Source organism: Euprymna scolopes, chromosome 21 (genome assembly GCF_053919585.1).
Source record: "Euprymna scolopes isolate OS-2025 chromosome 21, ASM5391958v1, whole genome shotgun sequence".
In the NCBI taxonomy this organism is placed as follows: domain Eukaryota; kingdom Metazoa; phylum Mollusca; class Cephalopoda; order Sepiida; family Sepiolidae; genus Euprymna; species Euprymna scolopes.
In genome coordinates, this window is record NC_136502.1 from 69377674 (window position 1) to 69398599 (window position 20926).

A 20926-nucleotide genomic window follows, 5' to 3' on the forward strand; every position below is an offset into this window, starting at 1 on the left:
GTGATTTTCAGATCGCAAATTGCTTCAGCCATTTCTGTAACTGATTCCCTATGCCCTCCTATTCCCTCCACCCGCTTTCACAATATGAAGAGAAATAAGGTACTTGTACAGTATTCTACTCAAGAAATAAGGTACTTGTACAGTATTCTACTCAAGAAATAAGGTACTTGTACAGTATTCTACTCAAGAAGTAAGGTACTTGTACAGTATTCTACCCAAGAAGTAAAGTACTTGTACAGTATTCTACCCAAGAAATAAGGTACTTGTACAGTATTCTCCCCAAGAAATAAGGTACTTGTACAGTATTCTACTCAAGAAGTAAGGTACTTGTACAGTATTCTACCCAAGAAATAAGGTACTTGTACAGTATTCTACTCAAGAAATAAGGTACTTGTACAGTATTCTACCCAAGAAATAAGGTACTTGTACAGTATTCTACCCAAGAAATAAGGTACTTTTACAGTATTCTACTCAAGAAATAAGGTACTTGTACAGTATTCTACTCAAGAAATAAGGTACTTGTACAGTATTCTACCCAAGAAGTAAGGTACTTGTACAGTATTCTACCCAAGAAATAAGGTACTTGTACAGTATTCTACTCAAGAAATAAGGTACTTGTACAGTATTCTACTCAAGAAATAAGGTACTTGTACAGTATTCTACCCAAGAAATAAGGTACTTGTACAGTATTCTACCCAAGAAATAAGGTACTTGTATAGTATTCTACTCAAGAAATAAGGTACTTGTACAGTATTCTACTCAAGAAATAAGGTACTTGTACAGTATTCTACCCAAGAAGTAAGGTACTTGTACAGTATTCTACCCAAGAAATAAGGTACTTGTACAGTATTCTACCCAAGAAATGAGGTACTTGTACAGTATTCTACTCAAGAAGTAAGGTACTTGTACAGTATTCTACCCAAGAAGTAAGGTACTTGTACAGTATTCTACTCAAGAAATAAGGTACTTGTACAGTATTCTACTCAAGAAATAAGGTACTTGTACAGTATTCTACCCAAGAAGTAAGGTACTTGTACAGTATTCTACCCAAGAAGTAAGGTACTTGTACAGTATTCTACCCAAGAAATAAGGTACTTGTACAGTATTCTACTCAAGAAATAAGGTACTTGTACAGTATTCTACCCAAGAAATAAGGTACTTGTACAGTATTCTACCCAAGAAATAAGGTCTTTGTACAGTATTCTACTCAAGAAATAAGGTACTTGTACAGTATTCTACCCAAGAAGTAAGGTACTTGTACAGTATTCTACCCAAGAAATAAGGTACTTGTACAGTATTCTACCCAAGAAGTAAGGTACTTGTACAGTATTCTACCCAAGAAATAAGGTACTTGTACAGTATTCTACTCAAGAAATAAGATACTTGTACAGTATTCTACCCAAGAAATAAGGTACTTGTACAGTATTCTACCCAAGAAATAAGGTACTTGTACAGTATTCTACTCAAGAAATAAGGTACTTGTACAGTATTCTACCCAAGAAATAAGGTACTTGTACAGTATTCTACTCAAAAAATAAGGTACTGGTACAGTATTCTACCCAAGAAGTAAGGTACTTGTACAGTATTCTACCCAAGAAGTAAGGTACTTGTACAGTATTCTACCCAAGAAGTAAGGTACTTGTACAGTGTTCTACCCAAGAAATAAGGTACTTGTACAGTATTCTACTCAAGAAATAAGGTACTTGTACAGTATTCTATCTATATGAGAAAACAATGAAAAGTCATACTACTCAATGATTTGATATGATTTTTGGTTTTAAAAGCTTTTATGGACGTCACAGCATCTGAAATGCGTTAGAATTTGTACTAATTTCAACATGACATATATGTAGGTATAATGTTTTCACCTGAAATGTGATGATTTGTATGTTCTCTAAGCGACAAAAGCACTATATGATTTTCCTTATTTCAACATATTAATATATAATTAGAATGTTTTTTCTTTATCAGCGACACCATTTTTTTGTTTTATTAATGTTTATTATTAGCCATTTGAAATATTCCTTTTAAGGGATGCCAAGTTGATAACAATCAAAATGAATTAGGGTATTAACATATAGATACTTATAAGTTTTTATGTAGTAAAATAAATTATTTAACTTCTATAAAGATACATTAAAATATAAATTTAAATATGTAATAAATTTTTTTAAATATAAGTTTTTTCATAAAACACACTTTAAATGTCTTTAAAATAATTAGAAAAATTTTGATGTTGGTAAATTTTCAGTCTTTCACGTGTCTTATGAGTGGAACAGAAATATAAAAACTCAACTGCTAAATGGTTTAAATAAAACAAGTATCATTTTTATTACTAGATTTTTTTGCCTTCTATTCCATCTAATCACCTTTTATGCATTTAGAAATTTTGTTTTACTACCAGATGTGTTCTCATGCAAACACATGAAAATCTTTAATTCATTTATAGCTAATTTAACTCAGGGCCAGAGTTGAATTTTTCATGCTTTTTTGGCCACCCTTTGTACGATTTGTCAATCCTGGTTAGAAGGAACTAGACAAAAGTCCACTGGATAATAATCCACCAGAAAATTCCTACAATCAAAAACAAAAGCCCAAAAGCATAAAAGCAATGAATAAAAAAAAACTTTTTATATCTAAATTTAAATTTACCGATCATGTTGGACAGTATTTTTCTTGATTTATTAAATTTTAAAATATTTTTCATAACTTTGTAAATCAATTACATACTTTGAAGGGTTACATAGCGAATACATGCAAAACTTCATTTTTTGTTTTGATGCAAGTAAAATAAATTGACATCAAATTTTTATTTTAATCCTTGGATTTTAGTTTTACTGATAGTTTAAAAACAAATATTGGATCAAGTAAAGATTAGATACCCCATAGCAGAAAACGAATACTGGCAAACATTTCAAGTGACATTGGTTGTTTGACCTTGACATTGTCGTTGGTTGTTTGTAAACACGTCAAATAGCAGACATGGTTGCAAGCAAGACTTTTTGAAAATATATTCACAAAACTTTAAGATTTAAAAGAAAAATATATATTTACAAAACATGTTTTTTAATATTAAATATTTACAAAACTTTTAAGGATTACAAAAAACAAACTTTTTTCTATTTACGCAAAACTTTTTAATGTAATAAAACGAATGTAAATTTCACAAATATATTTAAATGTCTTTCTCAGTGCATTCTTTTTATATTTACAGAACTTTTTGATAAAACTAATAATAATATAAATGGTAAATTTTTATTACGTGGCCCAGTGTATTATAAACACCCCACTCTCCCTATGTTAAGAACGTCTTTCAGAATGAACACCCTCAATCTCAAAAGCCATTCTTAACATGGGGAGATTGGGGGAGGGGGGTATTCCGAAAGCCATTCTTAACATGGGACGGTTGGGGGTGTTTATACTATCCTGGGGCTGGTTGTAAAATAATACCAAATAAATAAGCCGACGTTATAACTGAGAATTTCGGATGATGTCAATTAAAAAATACATAATTTAAAAAAAAATTAAATAAAATTATTATAACCAAACTGCCATTAGGCAGAAACAAATATAAAATAACTGACTTGTTCGGACGTTTGCGACCAAGATTAATTTTTATGTACAGTGTTTTTTTTTTTTTGTTGTTTTTTTTAAATTTGTTTTAAATCTTTCTTTGGGCGTTTTTAATACAATTCAATATTTGTTTAAAGTGTGATGTATGTAGGTGGTCAGTGAAGGAGAAATCCTTCTAGACTGAGGCAATGTTTTTGCATAATAAAATCACAAGTATAAGCAACAAGTATAAACAATCGAGATTTAAAAAATATATTTTATTCACATATCTTTTATAACTTCTATTTTTATAAAGATGAAGTGTAGTATCACAAGATACAAATCTTTTTATAATTTTCATTTTTATTTGCCCCCCCCCAAAAAAAAACTTGCTATTTGCTTACTTCTCCACAAGGGCAAATTAAATACAAGTTATAGTGTCCAAAATTCTCAGTTTCTAATGTTTTGTAATTAATATAGTTCATTGTTTTTATTTTTTTAAATTTTTATTATAATTATAATTATTATTATTATTTGTTTTATTAAAAAGTTCTGTAAATATATTAAAAAATGCACTCAGAAAGACATCCATTTATTTAAATATAGTTTGATAAATTTACGTTCATTTTTTTACTTACACAAAACTTTTTAGTGTAAATCGAAAAAGTTTTTTTAATCCTTAAAAGTTTTGTAAATATTTAATATTAAAGAAATTGTTTTGTAAATATATTTTTTTCTTTTAAATCTTAAAAAGTTTTGTAAATACATTTTTAAAAAATCTTGCTCGCGAACATTCGACGATGTCTGCTATTTGACGTGTTTACAAACAACCAACAACTATGTCATGGTTGAAAAACCGGTGTCACTTGAAATGTTCGCCAGTATTTGTCTTCAGCTACGGGGTATCTAATCTTTACTTGGTCCCAAAGATTTATTAAAAGTACCAAGAATGGAACATTAAGTTTAGAAATATTAAAAGAATCGTCTTTGAAATCAGAAATTAAGCTAAAATTTTCCAAATTTCGATACTCCATCTAATTTCAATTTTTCTAATTTCAATTAATCAAACTAATATCGATACTTATACAGTAGAAGATGAAGTCTGTGTTTGCAAAGATATTTTATCAGAAAATAGTTTTTCTTTGTTTTCTAAAAATTCAAATTTGTGAAAATAAAGATCCATATTATTCACAAATGTGTTTTCATGTGTTTCTTCAAAATTGCACTTTGTGAAAATGATGAGGCACACACTCCACATGAATAAGGTTTCTCACCAGTGTGTACTCGCATATGATTGGTCAAAGAAGTACTCAGTGAAAAGCATGATCCGCATATTTCACATGAATATGGTTTGTCTCCAGTGTGTTTTCGTTGGTGTCTTTTCAAATGTGAATTGTCTGAAAATGATCTGCTACAAAGTTTACAAGAATATGGTTTCTCTTTTGTGTGTGTTCGCAGATGTCTTTTTAAACTCGAATTCTCTGAAAATGAAGAGCCACAAACTTGACAAGAAAAGGGTTTCTCTTTAGTGTGTGTTCTTTGGTGTGTTTTTAAATTGGAATTCTCTGAAAAAGATGATCCACATATATGACAACAATAAGGTTTCTCACCTGTGTGTATTCTTTGATGTCTTCTCAAACTTGCCTTATCTGAAAACGACATTTCACACAATTCACAAGAATATGGCTTCTCTCTCGTGTGTGTTCGTTGGTGCGTTTTCAAATTTGAATTTGCTGAAAAACAGGATCCACACACGTCACAAGAATAACGTTTTTCTCCAGTGTGTCTTGCCTGATGTCTTTTTAAACTTGACTTTTCAGAAAATGATGCGTCACATAAATCACAAGAAAAAGGTCTCTCTCCAGTGTGCGTTCGTACATGCATTTTTAATGTTGAACTTTGTGTGAATGAAGCACCACAAACTTCACAAGAATATGGTTTCACTCCAGAGTGTGTTCGCTGGTGTGTTTTTAAACTTGACTTCACTGTAAATGATGATCCACACACGTCACAAGAATATGGTTTTTCAGTCGTCTGTGTTTGCTGGTTTATCATTGTTAATAGATTTTTAATTTGAATTACTTAAAAACTTCTTAACATCAACTTGAAAATATCTTGCTTGCATAGCAAATATATGTTTAAGTAATTAAAATAAGATTGAATAAGTGTTTTGTTTTAATTGCAAATGTTCTTAGTATGATATTGCTTACTATTCTCCTGTAAGTTTCAAATTTAATTTATTCAACAAGTTTTTATACAAATCTGTAGTTTTTATTTTTAAATGCTAAACTTAATATTTCTCAAACCGAAAATCTCTACATTACCATATCTCTTCCAAAAGAAAAAATATTAAGATTTATGACGAATGCTATATTTGTTAGTTATACCTGTCCTGGGACAGGTATTCCACTAGGCTAATATAAATAGATGATATAACTGTATGATGTAACACCAATATTCAATTTCAACCAAATATGCTTTTTCTATTTACCTATTGTTTGAAATATGAAGTTTAATAGACATTCATTTGAAGAATTCCAATTGAATTTTCAAGCAACATGAAATAACCAGAATGAGTTTGTAATTTGACTTTTTCAGGAGAAGCTTACAACAAACTTCATGGCAGTGAACCATAAAGTTACAAAGCAACAATGTACTTTTGTTATGCCAAGTCATTTTTATGGTTGTTATTGATATTTGTAAAAGTAGAATATCAGAAAGAATGTTATCAAAGAGAAATAAACATAAATTATAATCTACATTTCCATACGTTTTCCAAGCTTTAAATATTGGAAAATGGAAATAACTGATAAAAATCTTTGTTTCATATGACACTAACAGACATTATCATAACAGTTAATATACTAAAATGAAATGTTAGCAAAAATTTTGGTGTGCCTTGCATGTATACTTGTGAAGAATTTGCACATATTTTAAGAATGATTTAATTTTTCAGTTTGAGCCTATTTATGAATTTCTCCAATGCCCGTCTACCAACTTCACAAGATTTTGTGCCAACAGTTCGTTTTACAAACTTTTATACTAAGCTTGAAATAAATGATGCTCCAAATCACTGCAATTGACATCTGAAAATAAAAAGAAATGGTCTTGATTGCAATAAAAATAATTTTATTAAACATCGATCTTCAGTATTCCATGTATATCACAAAATTGATAATTTAAAACATTAACCTCCATATCTCTAATAAAAAATGACAAAAATATATTTATATAGATATGTGTGTGTGTGTGTGTGTGTGCAGGGTAATCTCGTAAACTGCATCATTATGAATTTATAAATATCTATTCTAGAAAATACAATGTATTTTTTGTAAGCTTTACTATTCAGGGGATCTGCTAAATATAACAACAAAAATATAATGTATCTATATTACTCACCTTGTTGCCTAGATTATATATTTCATAATGATATGTTTAATAGTTCAGTATTTTGCCGAGTACATATGCACACTGATCCTTTTAGCAATGCATATAACTCGAAATTTTGATGTAGACTAGTTCTTTTCACCATCAAAGTTTTTTTATCTAACTTATTTAAAAGAGTATTGGTTAGAGTGGGTGCACCTACTTTGAAAACACCAAAGAGAAACAGCTCACTGGTTGCCAAAAATGTATATATTCTAAAATTCATAATGATAGGTTCACTTGTTAAATGTTAACATTTAAAAATAATATGTTGTTTACCATATTTCTAGAGTAAAAGTTTCAAAATTCATAATGTGTTAAAAAGATTAAAAGTTTGGGCAGCGAGTTTGGATGATTTCGAGTTAAATATTGCAAATCTTATGATTTTTAGTGATGAAATATTTTTAGTAGCCATTAATTCTAGAGAGGTTGTTAAGGAGGAATTAACCAGTAACGAATTGTGAATTCAATAAAATTTAATTTTCTTTTAAAAAAAAACACAAAACTTGATCAAATTACATGATTTTTGAAGAATGGCATCTTCATTCCAAGAATGATATTTGATGCTTATTTAGACTTGCAATTATTTAGGAAAACAAAAACAAAAGCAAAAACCTTTACTTGTAACAGCATGAAGATGTTATATTCCAAAAATCACAAAAATCGATCAAGTAGGTTGAAAATCAAGTAGATAAGAAAATTAAGTTTTTTAGCAGCTATCGATATGAGCCCTGGATTCTGAAGAGTTTGTTAAGGGGATGTAACCAGGGATGAATTTCGAATTCAATCAAATATGGTGATTATGGTTTCATAAATTAAATAAAAACTACTTGATCAAATTACGTAATTTTTGGAATATGCCATTTTGTGCCTTTTCTTTACTTAAAATTGTTTCTGTGTATTAAGATTTTTTTTCCAGGATCTCGTTTGATAGAATATCTAATTGATTGTTGTTAATATAGACAACATCATTTAGAGAAGGTGACAACATCATTCCTTGTATAAGCCAATGTGGGGTAGTTATACCGAGATGTTCCCTTTATGTTTGAGTACCCTTAAAAATGCTTTTTTCTTACTTCCAAACATATCACAATCAATACTTTTCTGTATATTCATTCAAGTTCTTTTCTCCTTTTTTTTTTTTTTTTTTTTTTTTTCTTAAACTTTTCCTTCTAGGGGATGGGACGTCCAACCAGATGTCTGACATTTACCCCTATTTTAGTTAGTCCAACCAAGAGATCTTTTCAGGATTCTAGCCGTTCCTTTCAGTGCAATCGTTTGTATTTCACTTGCACTTGGTTCACCGGGTATGCTTGCTATGTACTTTTTAAAGTTCTTTTTCATAAGCCCAGTTGCTCCTATGATGACTGGTATAATTGAAACGTCTTTTAATTTCCAATTTCGTTTCATATCATACATAAGTCCTTGATACTTTGTAATCTTTTCCCTCTCAACTCTGTTAAGCCCTGTATCATTGGGTACACTGACCTCTATTACGGTCGCTTTTTTGTTTGCTCTGTCCCAAATCACTATATCTGGTTTAACAGCTGCATTTTCAAGATATGTAGCAGTAGGGATTATGTAGTCATAGTGAATAGTGTAGTTGTCATTCCCAACTGTTCATTCGGGTGTATGTTCCCAGGAGTTTTTACTACACTGAATGTTGAGTTTCTTACATATCTTCCAGTGAAGGTATTTGCAAACTCCGTTATGGCGATCTGTATAATAACCGTCTCCAAGTAGGACTTTGCATCCAGAAATCAGGTGGCCCACACTCTCAACCTCAGTGCTACAGAACCTGCATTTATTATTGTTGCTTAGACCACACATCTTTTTGAAGGCGTTTGTCATGAGGCCCTGGTCTTGTGCAGCCAATATCAACCTCTCTTGGTCGTAATGGAGGGATCCTCTTTTGAGCCAGTCCAGGGAACCATCCCTATCAATATATTCTTGGGATAGTTCAGTCGGTAGGTATTTTGCCCGTTTATGGTTGGTCCATTCTTCTGTTTTAACACTATGGAACTGGCTAGTGTATTTTCTCTCAATGAGTTCACATGTGTGATTTTAAATCCAATTTTCTTTTAAATGATGAGCCACAGACATCACAAGAAAAGGTTTAATCCAAAAAGTGTGTACATATATGCATCTTTAAATTTTTAAAGTCTTTCTTTTTCTCTTCAAGTTACGTCATTTAACATGCATTTGCGTATTTGCATTTGCACTGTAACATTAGTAGACGCTAGTTTCTATACAGAATGAATTCATGTGTAGCTTTAAAATGATGAGTCACTTTATCCAGCAAGTGTGAACACATGTGCATCTTTAAATTTGATTTCATTGCAAACGATGAGTTACAAATCTCACAAGAATTTTTCTCGCAACCTGATATTAATCTATATAGAATGAATTCGCATACGACTTGAAATCCAATTTTTTTTTGATGAACCACATATCTCACAGTATGGGAGGCACATTGTACATTTCTCTACACACTGTAAGAAGCTACTCAGAAAGTTCTCTCAGGTTCATGACTCTAAATGCGATTTTTCTTTAAATGAGGAGTCACAGAGCTCATAAGAAAAAGAGTGCATACATATGTGCAAGTTTAAATATTTAGTCTTTCTTTCTCCTTTCCAGTGACGTCATTTTGCATGCATTTGCATCTGCACTGTTACATTGGTAAACACTGGTTTTATATTTATTATTTTACTTTAATTAGTTTTAAGAGATCAAGAAACTCCCTCCTCACTTGATTCTATAACAATATAAAATTTATATCCAAAGGTTCTTTGAAGAATGCTGTTCCATTTATAGTTGCTATCTGTATTTCATTACAGCTTGGTCTTCCAAAGATTGCTTCTAAGTATTTCTGAATAATCTTTTTTATTAGGCCAGTGGCTCCTATCACAACCGGTATAATGTTTATTTCACTCAGAGACCGTTTTTAGATTATTCTTTAGATCCTGATATTTTTATCTTTTCCCATTCAGTTCTATTTAGGCCATAGCCATTTGGGATAGTGACATCAATAATGAGTGCAGTTCTTTGGGGCTTGTTCCATATTACAATTCTCTGGCTTGATGACTTTGTCTTTTATGTATATGCTCGTCTGTATGTCTTTGTCATAGAACACTGTCACTTTCCCGTTTGATGTTATTGATGGTGGTTCATGTTCTCATGTGTTTGACAATCTGTAAAGTTGCATCTCTGCACAGATCATGCAATGGAGGTATTTACATACTTTGCTGTTGTGGACAATAAGGTTTGGCATCCAGATATTCGATGGCTATACAGTGTGAATTTGCAGGTGTGATTTTAAATTTTGTTTTATATAAATTAAAAATGTAAAAGCTTTTGCATGTCTTGAAAGGCTTATAAATTGTTATTTTTTCTTTGTGGAAAGAACTTGAATGCCTACTAGACAACACCCTCAGTCTTCTGAGTATGAATTCGCATGTGTGACTTTAAATCAGATTTTCTTTTAAATGATGAACCACAAACATCACAAGGAAAGAGTTTATCTAGCGAGTGCGAACACATGTGCATCTTTAAATTCGATTTCATTGCAAATGAAGAGTTGCAAATCTCACAAGAAAATGGTTTTTCTCCAGTGTGCAGACGCAAATGCACTTTTAGGTATGCCTTGCTCGTGAATGAACATTGACACACATCACAAGAATATGGTTTCTCTCCAGTGTGCGATTGAATGTGTGACTTTAAGATGGACGTTGTTGTGAATGCTTTACAACAAACTTCACAACGATATGGTTTCTCCCCAGTGTGTGTGCGTATGTGTGTCGTTAAAATTCCACTTGTTCTGAATGAACGGCTGCACATTTTACAACAGTATGGTTTTTCTCCAGTATGGGTGCGTATGTGTGTTTTTAGGACGGACTTTATTGCAAACGAAGATCCGCACACATCGCAACGATATGGTTTCTCTTTAGTGTGAGTTCTCATATGCGTCTTTAATGCGGACGGTGTTTTAAAAGATGTGCTGCACATGTCACAAGAATACGGTTTTTCACCCGAATGGATTCTCATGTGCGTTGTTAAGTCATATTTTCGTAAGAACGATGAATGACAGATTTTACAAGAATAAAATTTTTCTGCGTTTCGATGTGTTCGTACATGTGTTTTATGAGATTTGGTTGTGAAGGACAAGCCATAAACTTGACAAGAAAAAGGTTTAACATCAGTGTAGGTTTGTATGTCTGTTTTTGTTACCAATCTATCAGCCATTTTGAAACAGGCATTCTCATCAGTATTAACCTTTATATGCTCTGTTGAGTCAGTGTGTAAAAATGTTGAGCTACAACTTTCAGAAAATTTTGATTTCTTTTCAGTATTTATTTCCATGCTGATTAAGTTTTGTTTTCTTACAGAAATCTAATCAAACATTTAAGTTATAATATTTGTGTTCTGTTGAAAAAGAGATCTAATCAGAAATAACTTGGACTTCAACAATTTTCGAAATCATGCCATTATTATTTTGTGTTTAGATTAAGGTTTAGCATCTGTGTAGGTTTGCATGTCTGTTTTGGTTAACAATGTATCATCCATTTTGTAACAAATATTCTCATCATTAATTAATGTTTATGTGCTCTGGTGAGTCGGTTTTTTGAACTGATGATCTACTACTTTCAAAATAATTAAGTGTTATTTTCAGATTGATGGATATAAATGAAAATTGCTAACTTTACAAACAACACAACGCGTTAATCTTTACACATTCCAGCTTTCAGAAATTTTGGATTTCTCTTCAGTATTTATTTTGATTAGGTTTTGATTTCTCTAAACTTGCAGAAATCTATTCAAACATTTAAATGATGACCTTTTTTATACTTCACAATATTTTTCTCTTTATTGTAAGTTGTAATTAGTTGTCCACATTCATCAAAAGTCAATAAAAAAAATCAGCTGTCAACAGACGGCAAGTTCTAATGAAATTGTGAATAAACTTTCTTTTCCATATGTGTGCATCTGAGACTTGAATTTTTCTCCATTATTACTTGTCTCTGTGAATAAATAAAATATTTTAGTAACGAATTAAACAAGAAAAAGATACCTTAGTATACATTTTCGAAAGTATGCTATTATATGCTGTGAATAAATAACATATTTTAGTAATCATTTAAAATATATATTTAAATAAAAAAAAGATACTTTAATATACATTCTAATCAGAAATAATAAACTTTTCTACAATTTTCCAAATTATTAACAGGTATAAACTTGCATTGACTCATGGTAAAATACATTTACATTTGATATCTTAATTTATGCAGATTTTATATTTATTATTACGCTCTATATTGTATCCAATATATAATAATGGGTGCCCAACGTCAACTGGTTATAAAATATGCTTATATATATATATTTTAATTTATGTAAATTTTGTATTTATTATCATAAAACCGATTCTCTCTTGGTTTTCTATTCTCTATTATATAATACATATATTAGTGATTTTACAAGTTTATTTTTTAATATAGCTTTGGTGCCATAGTTATCCATATGCTTCATAGGAATAAATTTGGATGGGACACTTGAATTTTTCTCTATTGCTACTTGCCTTTGTGAATAATAGAAATGTTGTTTTGTTTGAAAGAGGGTCAAGTAAAACCTTGGTTTCAATTCATTGTTTCGTTTTAAAAAGCTAAATTTGCAACCTCATAACATCTGTGTTGTCGTGGTCCAATTGATGTGTTCACTTACAAATAGGAACTTTTGCAAGTTTATGTCCACCATGCGGCAATTTTTCTTTTTTTTTCACTCTCTTATCTTAAAAAATTTTCAGTTTTCTTTTATGCATCCACCACACAGCATTTTTTTTTCTTTTAATAACATGATAAAATGGCACCCAAGTTCTGTTTTTTTTTTATTTAACCATATTTTATGACCAGGCAATGCAGGGCGTCCCTCCCCCACTAGTACAAATTAAAAAAAAAACGGCATAATAACAAATATAAAGGTAAAAAGACAACACCTGCTTTAAAAGCATTCAGATTTGAAATATGCAGAAATATGCTGACTATACTGCAAAAGTGTTTCACATGAGCCATCCAGGGATTTCATGAATGGAATTGTTAATTGACTATGATTCGGAAAATTCCAAAATATCTGACTAGCTAATGTAATATCTGGCTATATTTTAAAAGGAATAAAACGATAAAATTAATAACTAATAATAATAACTAATATATAATTATATATAATATATTTTCCAGCTGTAATTATGAACTAGGGTTCAAATATTTCATTGCAAATCATTACAATTTTGTAAAAACATATCTCTGATAAATTCTCTTCTTTTACATTGTATTTTAAGAAATCTATGCATCTATGGATCATAATATATATATATATATATATATATATATATATATATATATATATATATATATATATGTATTGTGTATGTCTCTATCTATACTATTATTTATTATGTAAAAGGAACTTTGTGTGTGTGTGAATTTGTTCCCTATAGACTAGAAAAGTGCTGGTCCGATTTTTATAACATTTCACATGAAGCTACTCTATATGTCAGGCAGTTTTCTTAGTTTTTGTATTGGAATGTTTTTGATAAGTATCGATAATTAATAATTGAAATGAAAGACACAACAGGCGATGTTGACACTTTACACAGCCTAACACCAGAAGAGTGTTTGAGAAGATTTATTAGGTTTTTGTTTAAAGCACAATTACACCATAACACTTGACTTTTTCATTTTCAACTTAAATTTAAGCCATTATCACTGCAAAACTAGTAAGGCCAGGCATATAAAATTAACAGTAGGTGCCTTGATATGAAAGGGGTGCGTTCAAAATGAACAATTCTATTTAGAGCATGATTGAAGCATGATACTTGATTTTTGCATTTTAAACTTTAATTCAAGCCATTATAGAGAAGTTGAGAAGAAAGTTCTTGCAGAATTTTTAATTTTTATTTCAAATAAGTTTTCATTATAATATCTTTACTTTATATATATTTTTAAAAAAACATGTTTTGCTCTAACTAATCATCTAAATTACAATCATTTTAAAACAATTGTCTTCTTTTCAGAATGTTGAATACAAGATGGAAAAAAAGCAAATCAACACAATTTCCTTATTTTACTTCAAGCTAGGCCGAAAAGCTGCTGAAACAGCTTGCAATATCAACAAAGCATTTGGCCCAGAAACCACTACTGAACGCACAGCACAATAATGGTTTAAGAAATTTTGTGACGGTGACGAGAAGCTTGAGGATGATGAGCCATCAGATATTGAAGACAATGATTAATTAAGAGCCTTAACTGAAGACAATCCATGCTGTCTGAGAATTTGCTTCTGAATTAGACGTAACGTATACAATAATTTTCAACCACTTGAAAGAGATTGGGAAGACAAAAACCACTTGATAAATAGGTGCCTCACAAATTGAATGACACTCAAATTCATTATGAAGTGTCATCTTTCCTTCTTTTACGCAACTTGTTTCTTGACAGAGTCATGACTTGTGATGAAAAGTGGGTTCTTTACAACAACCATTGACACTCAACTCAGTGGTCAAATGCCGACAAAGCTCCACAACACTTCCTAAAGCCAAAGTTGCACCAAAAGAAGGTCATGCTGATTGTTTGGTGGTCTGCAACCGGTCTCATCCATTATAGCAGGTGGTGAAGTCAACAAATGGATGAAATGCATTAGAAACTTCGACAATAACACCCAGCATTAGTCAACAGAAAAGGCCCAACTCTCCTCGATGACAATGCCCGACCGCATATTGCTAAACCGACCCTGCAGAAGTTGAACAAATTTGGCTCTGAAACTGCCTCATCTGCCATACTCTCCAGACCTCTCACCTACCAACTATCACTTTTTCAAACATCTCGACAACTTTCTGAGTGAGAAAATGCTTCAAAAACATAAGCAATATTAAAAACACCTTAAGTGACTTCATCACCACCAGAACGCAAGATTTGTTATGTTACTGGCATAAATACCCTTGTTTTTTGTTGGCAAAAGTGTGTTGATTTTGATGGTGGCTATTTCGATCAATAAATTTTTGGTTGAGCCAAGATATGTTCATTTGAATTTAAAAGTAAAAAAAATGCAATAACTTTCTTATCAACCTGATATAAAAAATAATTTTATAAAACAGTAAGTTCTTTACAGTGTAATGTAATCTACAATTTATTGTGGACTAACTCACTGCAGGGAGGCATGTAAAACTTCTTTCTGGTGCATCTTGATGGGTCCTTAACTAGAACAGGTAATTTGATTGAAAAAATGTGTGATTTCATTTTGATGAGAATAAACAATGAAACATTTGTTGATCATTATTCAATCTCAAAAACGAATATCACATCCAAATTTGGGGCAGACAAGTAGTTTTCTGGATATTAAGAATTTTTTCCAATGAATTAATTTCAGTGGGCATCACCATTCTTAACATGGGAGGGGTGTTTTGTAACATGCATGTGTATAAGTACTTGTTTAGTTGGAAAAAACATGGATGCCAGTGAAAACAATGAATTATGTACATTGAATAATAAATGTCTTAATATCCAGAAAACTACTTGTCTGGGCCAAATTTAAATGTAATATTCATTTTCAGCATACTCATAAACCTTTAAATGTCATCATTTTAAAGGTGAATGTTGAGTTACAGTTAAAGTAAAAAAATACTATTTTTTATTACACTTTATAAAAATAGAATTTTATTAATAATATAGAATATGGACCATGCTGAAATAACATCTTTGTTATTTAGAAAGCCATTCTTAACATAAGGAGGGAGTTTTGTAACTAGTCTGTACCTAAAAATTTAATAAATTACTACTTATGCAGATTACAGACCATGCTGAAATAATAACATTATTATTTAGAAAGACGTTCTTAACTTGGGGAGGAAGTTTTGTAACTATTCTATACCAATTAAATCTACCAATTAAATAAACAAAAAAGTGACTTATGCAAAATGCAGACAGTGCTGAAATAATAACATTATTTAGAAAGCCGTTCTTAACATAGGGAGGGTGTTTTGTAACTATTCTGTACTTTCACCTAAAAATTTTATAAATTGCTATTTATGCAGAATATGGACTGTGCTGAAATAACATTTAGAAAGTCATTCTTAACATGGGGATGGGAGGGTTAGCATGCAAGTTGACCACAAACACCCCATGATAAGAATGGTTTTCTGAATAATAACGTTATTTCAGCATGATCAATAGTCTGCATAAGTAATTTTTTTCAGTTCAACTTTGTTTTACTAGCAGGGGGGAGGGGCGGCTTTGCCCAGTCGTAAAATACACTTAAATATATTTTAATTTGTCCAGATTTCGTATATATTATTATAGAGTTGTTGTGATTTTAAAAATAAAAAAGTATTTGAGTGCCATCAGCTAGAATCGAAATCAAAAGCAAAACTGTAGCATTCAAAGCTGGTGATGTCACCACTGTACCAACGTGACACACATATGAACAGATTGAAATTAAACTAAATTAGATGTACAAAATGTATAACGATTTTTTTTTCCATTTTTACCCTTTTCGGCCCCTTAAAAACTATTTTAATTCGCTAAAGACCCATAAAAGAACGGTCCATAAAAAATCCAATCATTTGAGGCCCTTAGTGCGGCTCTGCGACTTTTAGTTTCGGAAGAGATAGAGTTTGAAAATATGGAGACAGACAAACAGACATAGTGAGTTTTATAAATTAGATTTTGTTGACTATTGTTAAATTTTTGGGGTTTGTTTTACTGTAAAAGTTGTAAAGAAACAAACATATAACAAATAAATATTACCAAAAGCAAGATAACTTACTCTTCTACCTACCTGGATAAGTTTTTAGTGAAACGTAAGTTGTGCTGAGCATGTCAAAAACTAAAAAAACTAAAAGTACTGAGAGAAATTCACCCAATAAATATCACTGGAATATTTCTTGGGTCGATTTCTATCATTATTTTTAAAAAATATTTTTGAGTTTTTAGTTGATTCTCAGGATTCGAAAGGCAAGCACCACATCACATTGCCGTCTTTGTGTTCATTTAAGTGCTCAGCACAACTTGTGTTTTAATCTTAAAACACACTTAAGAATAAGTTAAACCCCCCCAAAACTTATCCAGGTAGGTAGAAGAATAACTCATCTTGCGTTTGGTAACATTAATTTGTTATATAGGTGCTTACTCAGACTGGTACTTTTGGCATTATTTAAAAGTAAATAAAATACAGAAAAGTCTGTGTGATGTACATATTCGTTACAGAACAAAGATGTCATATTCCAAAAATGGTGATAGAGTCAACAAATCGATTTTTTAAAAAATATTCCAAAATTACAAAAATTCATTGAGTAAAACAACTGTTATTATGCTTTTAGTAAAAATAAAAGTTTATCGCTATAGACAACAAATATGGCAGACCATTATGATGTAATGCAAAATATGCATTTCCGAATTATGTCCCCTGTGTTTGAATTTTTCACTGCCTACTTTATAATGTCTAATAAAAATGCAATTTTAGCCAAGTTTCCATAAAACTTTCTTTTAACTATAAATAAATTTCTACTTGATGAAATTTCGTTATTTTTGGATATATTACTATTTTCGACATGACAATTAAGTATGTAATATTATTTTTTGCTTAAAACGACATATTTAAAAAATCGATCTAAAAAAATCATGTAATTTGATGTAGTAGTTTTATTTAAAATTAAGGCAATCAAAATTAACGATTCTTTTTAGCAATTTTACTATTAAACTGCATGGAACATAAGGCTTATTTTTAATCTTGACGCTTCGATTTGAGTTGTCTCCCTTTTTTATTTCATTGGATTTAACCATGGCAGATGAAAACACTACGACTCGCTTAGTTGTGAAATTTGATTTACTTAAAAAAAACTACTTGATCAAATTACGTAATTTTTGGAATATGTCATTTTGACAGATACGTGTACATCATACAGACTTTTGGAATTTCCTTTACTTTTAATTGCAGCCATATGTGTCAATCTGAATAAGCACCTAATATTTTTATGAATCCTTTAAATATTGAATGTGACCTTTTCTCCCATTGTGGTATCATTTGTGCGTGTTCATTATTTTTTTTTTTTAATCTGGTGAAATAAGGGGGGGAGACAGTGTTGGTGTAAAAAAACCAAACAAATGCAGTTTAGTAGTAAAATCGCTAAAAATCGTAAATGTTAATTTTCTTAGTTTTAAATAAAACTACTAGATTTTTGGAATATGACATTTTCCTTCTGTAGTGAGTACGTACATCATACAGATTTTTCTGTATTTTTTTTACTTTTAAAAAATTGCTGTCGTAAGTGCCAGTTGGAATAAACACCTAATATTTTTGTTTCTTAACCTTTTGTTCGTACCTGTCTAATAGGTGTATCAGAAAGGGCCATTAAAAATGATGATCAGAACTTTAATAATCCAACTTATAATTTTTCAAAGCTTATAACTACTTGAAAAATGTAATTCAAACCCTAATATTTTTTTTTCAATTAAAGGAGCAAAGACCAAATTTTAAAAAAATAACAGCTTAAATAGCAAATTATGCAATATTTGGTTTTTTAAAGCGGTTTTCTTTAAAAAAATATAAAGAAAATCAACATATTTTTTCAATTTTTTCGGCGGATTATTATCGAATAGACACTAGTTTCCCAGATTATGCAAAAGAAAATTTCAAGTCAATATTTAAAAATTTTCAAGTCAATATTTAAATATTTGTAGGAGTGCTCAGTTTCTAATGCAACGTTCTAATAAAATTTTTAAAGCAGTTTAGCCCTTTTTGAATTTCGGTTTCTCCGATTATTTTATATACATGTTTATGGTATCTTCAAGTTTCGTCAACAGACATTTACAAAAGTTTTTCCTCGACAAAATATAGTTTTTTTTGGTAAATATCCAGATCTGCTACAACAGAAAACCGACCAGTCTAATTTGTTTTTGTTTTTTTTGGTAATTGAGGTCGCTGACAACGAATCTGATAGTCAAACTTGGGGCAAATTTACCGTTTGCATGGTATTAACCTCTGAACCCGCAAACTACTTTCCACCATTTTGCAGTTTGCAGCTTCTGTTTACGCTACGCGTGCTGCAGCATGAACGACGGCTTCACCAAGCAAACTGCCTTCTCACATGGCATACCAATCAAAAAATTACGAACTGACATTTTTTTAATGACTTACAGTTAAAGAAAAGTACAACAAATTGGGGGACCTTTTTTTTTTTTTTTTTCACATAGTTTTTAATGCGGGTTTACAAAAACATAAGCACCAGCACCAAACATCTTTATGTTTTTCATTCTTTTTTTGCAGGAGGGGGATTCAATTATAGAACTTATTTGGCTTAATAGGTGCTTCTGCAGTTTAGTTAACCATTTTTCCGTAAGTAACGCACCAACATTTATCAATTAGACCACCATTTAACATTTTTTCGAAGATTTTACTGTTTACATTGGGGGCGCGAGTGGGGGTGGTGGTGGTATTGGACTGTTGGGATGCGTGCGCCCCCAATGTAAACAGTAAAATCTTCAAAAAAATGTTAAATGTGTTCTAATTGGTAAATGTCGGTGCGTTACTTTTTGAAAATTTGAAAATTCTATGTTCCAGGAAAAAAAACCCAGATAAATTAACCCCCTCTCTCCAACTTGGAGTGCTTTCCTTTTCTTGTTTTATTTCTTTTTCAGCTAATTTTAAATTTTCCACCCAAAAAGTGCTACGATGTATTTTTGAAAATTGTTCTGGATAAAATTACCCCCCCCCCAACGTAGTTTGCTTGGTGAAGCCGTTGTTTATGCTAGCGCGCATGCGCGTAGCGTAAACGAAAGCTGCAAAATGGTGGAAAGTAGTTTGTGGGTTCAAGGGTAAATACCATGCAAACGGTAAATTTGCCCCAAGTTTGACTATCAGATTCGTTGTCAGCGACCTTAATTACCTATAAAAAAACAAATTACAGTTGTCGGTGTTCTGTAGTAGCGGATCTGGATATTTACCTTCGTTTTTTTTTTTAATACACCGTCTCCAAATTCCGTCACCCGACATTTACAATCTAAGTGCAATAAATGTGCGCTAGAATACCAACTAAAGACTTAGATTCAAAAATTTGATTTTTACGGACATTATTCGGATCTGTTTTCCGTATCGTTTTCACTGGTCACCATGGATACAGACCCGAATACCCCTAAAAATCAACTTTTTGAAGGTAAGTCTTTTTACATTTGCAGCATTTCTATCAGAGTTTACCAATTTTTGCTTTTGAATATTTTCTGAATGGATACGACATATCCAAATAAAAAACTTGTTCTGTGCAAATCATCTTTTAGATTGACCCCATGTGGCAAATTTAAGCCAAATGTTAAAAAAGGCAAAAAAAAATAAAAAGTCATAAAATCGTAAAAATAATTTAAAAACCATAGAAATAATTCAACTCACCCTTTTTAAATTGATTTTTGCTGGGTTTTTTTTCTATTAAACGGAAATAAAAAATAATTAATGATGCATGCGACGATTTCTTCAAAATTTTGTAAAAAAAAAAAAAAAATTTTCAAGAATTCTCCTGTCAAACAAGGGAGACAAATTCAAAATTTCATAAGTTATAAAAATAACCTTTTTTTTTTTGTGAATAAAATTTTTTTATTTTTTTACCACTGCCACAGGAATGTTTTTTGTTATAGTCAGCTAACTTACTTCCTAATTTTCTGCTGAGTGTTACCGGAAGCGGTGATAAGGCAAATCAGTTCCTTCATTTTTATTATGTACTTGAATTTTTATATATATATATATATATATATATATATATATATATATATATATATATATATATAGTTAAAAGCAATTTTTACGGAAAATTAGGTAACATTGCATTTTTCTTAGACATGATAGAGTGAAGAGTGGACATAACTTGGAAGGAATATTTTAGATTACTTGTTCAATGTTCATGGCTTGTAAT

At 30.8% G+C, this 20926-nt stretch overlaps 1 protein-coding gene across 2 annotated transcripts; it reads right to left on the reverse strand.

Annotated features, from left to right (window-relative positions):
• Window positions 1-3161: 3161 nt before the first annotated feature.
• On the reverse strand, window positions 3162-20668 carry LOC145242449 (uncharacterized). 2 transcript variants are annotated; one of them, XM_080105506.1, is made up of 2 exons: window positions 20410-20668; window positions 3162-6638 (listed from the first exon to the last, which is right to left on the reverse strand). In XM_080105506.1, the coding sequence occupies exon 2, from the start codon at window positions 5605-5607 to the stop codon at window positions 4741-4743; it is 867 nt and encodes a 288-aa protein (XP_079961632.1). In that variant the 5' UTR covers window positions 5608-6638; window positions 20410-20668; the 3' UTR covers window positions 3162-4740. The 2 variants fall into 2 exon arrangements, 1 of the variants encoding a protein (XP_079961632.1); XR_013862738.1 differs by lacking the exon at window positions 3162-6638 and adding an exon at window positions 11078-11996.
• Between the last annotated feature and the right edge of the window lie 258 nt (window positions 20669-20926).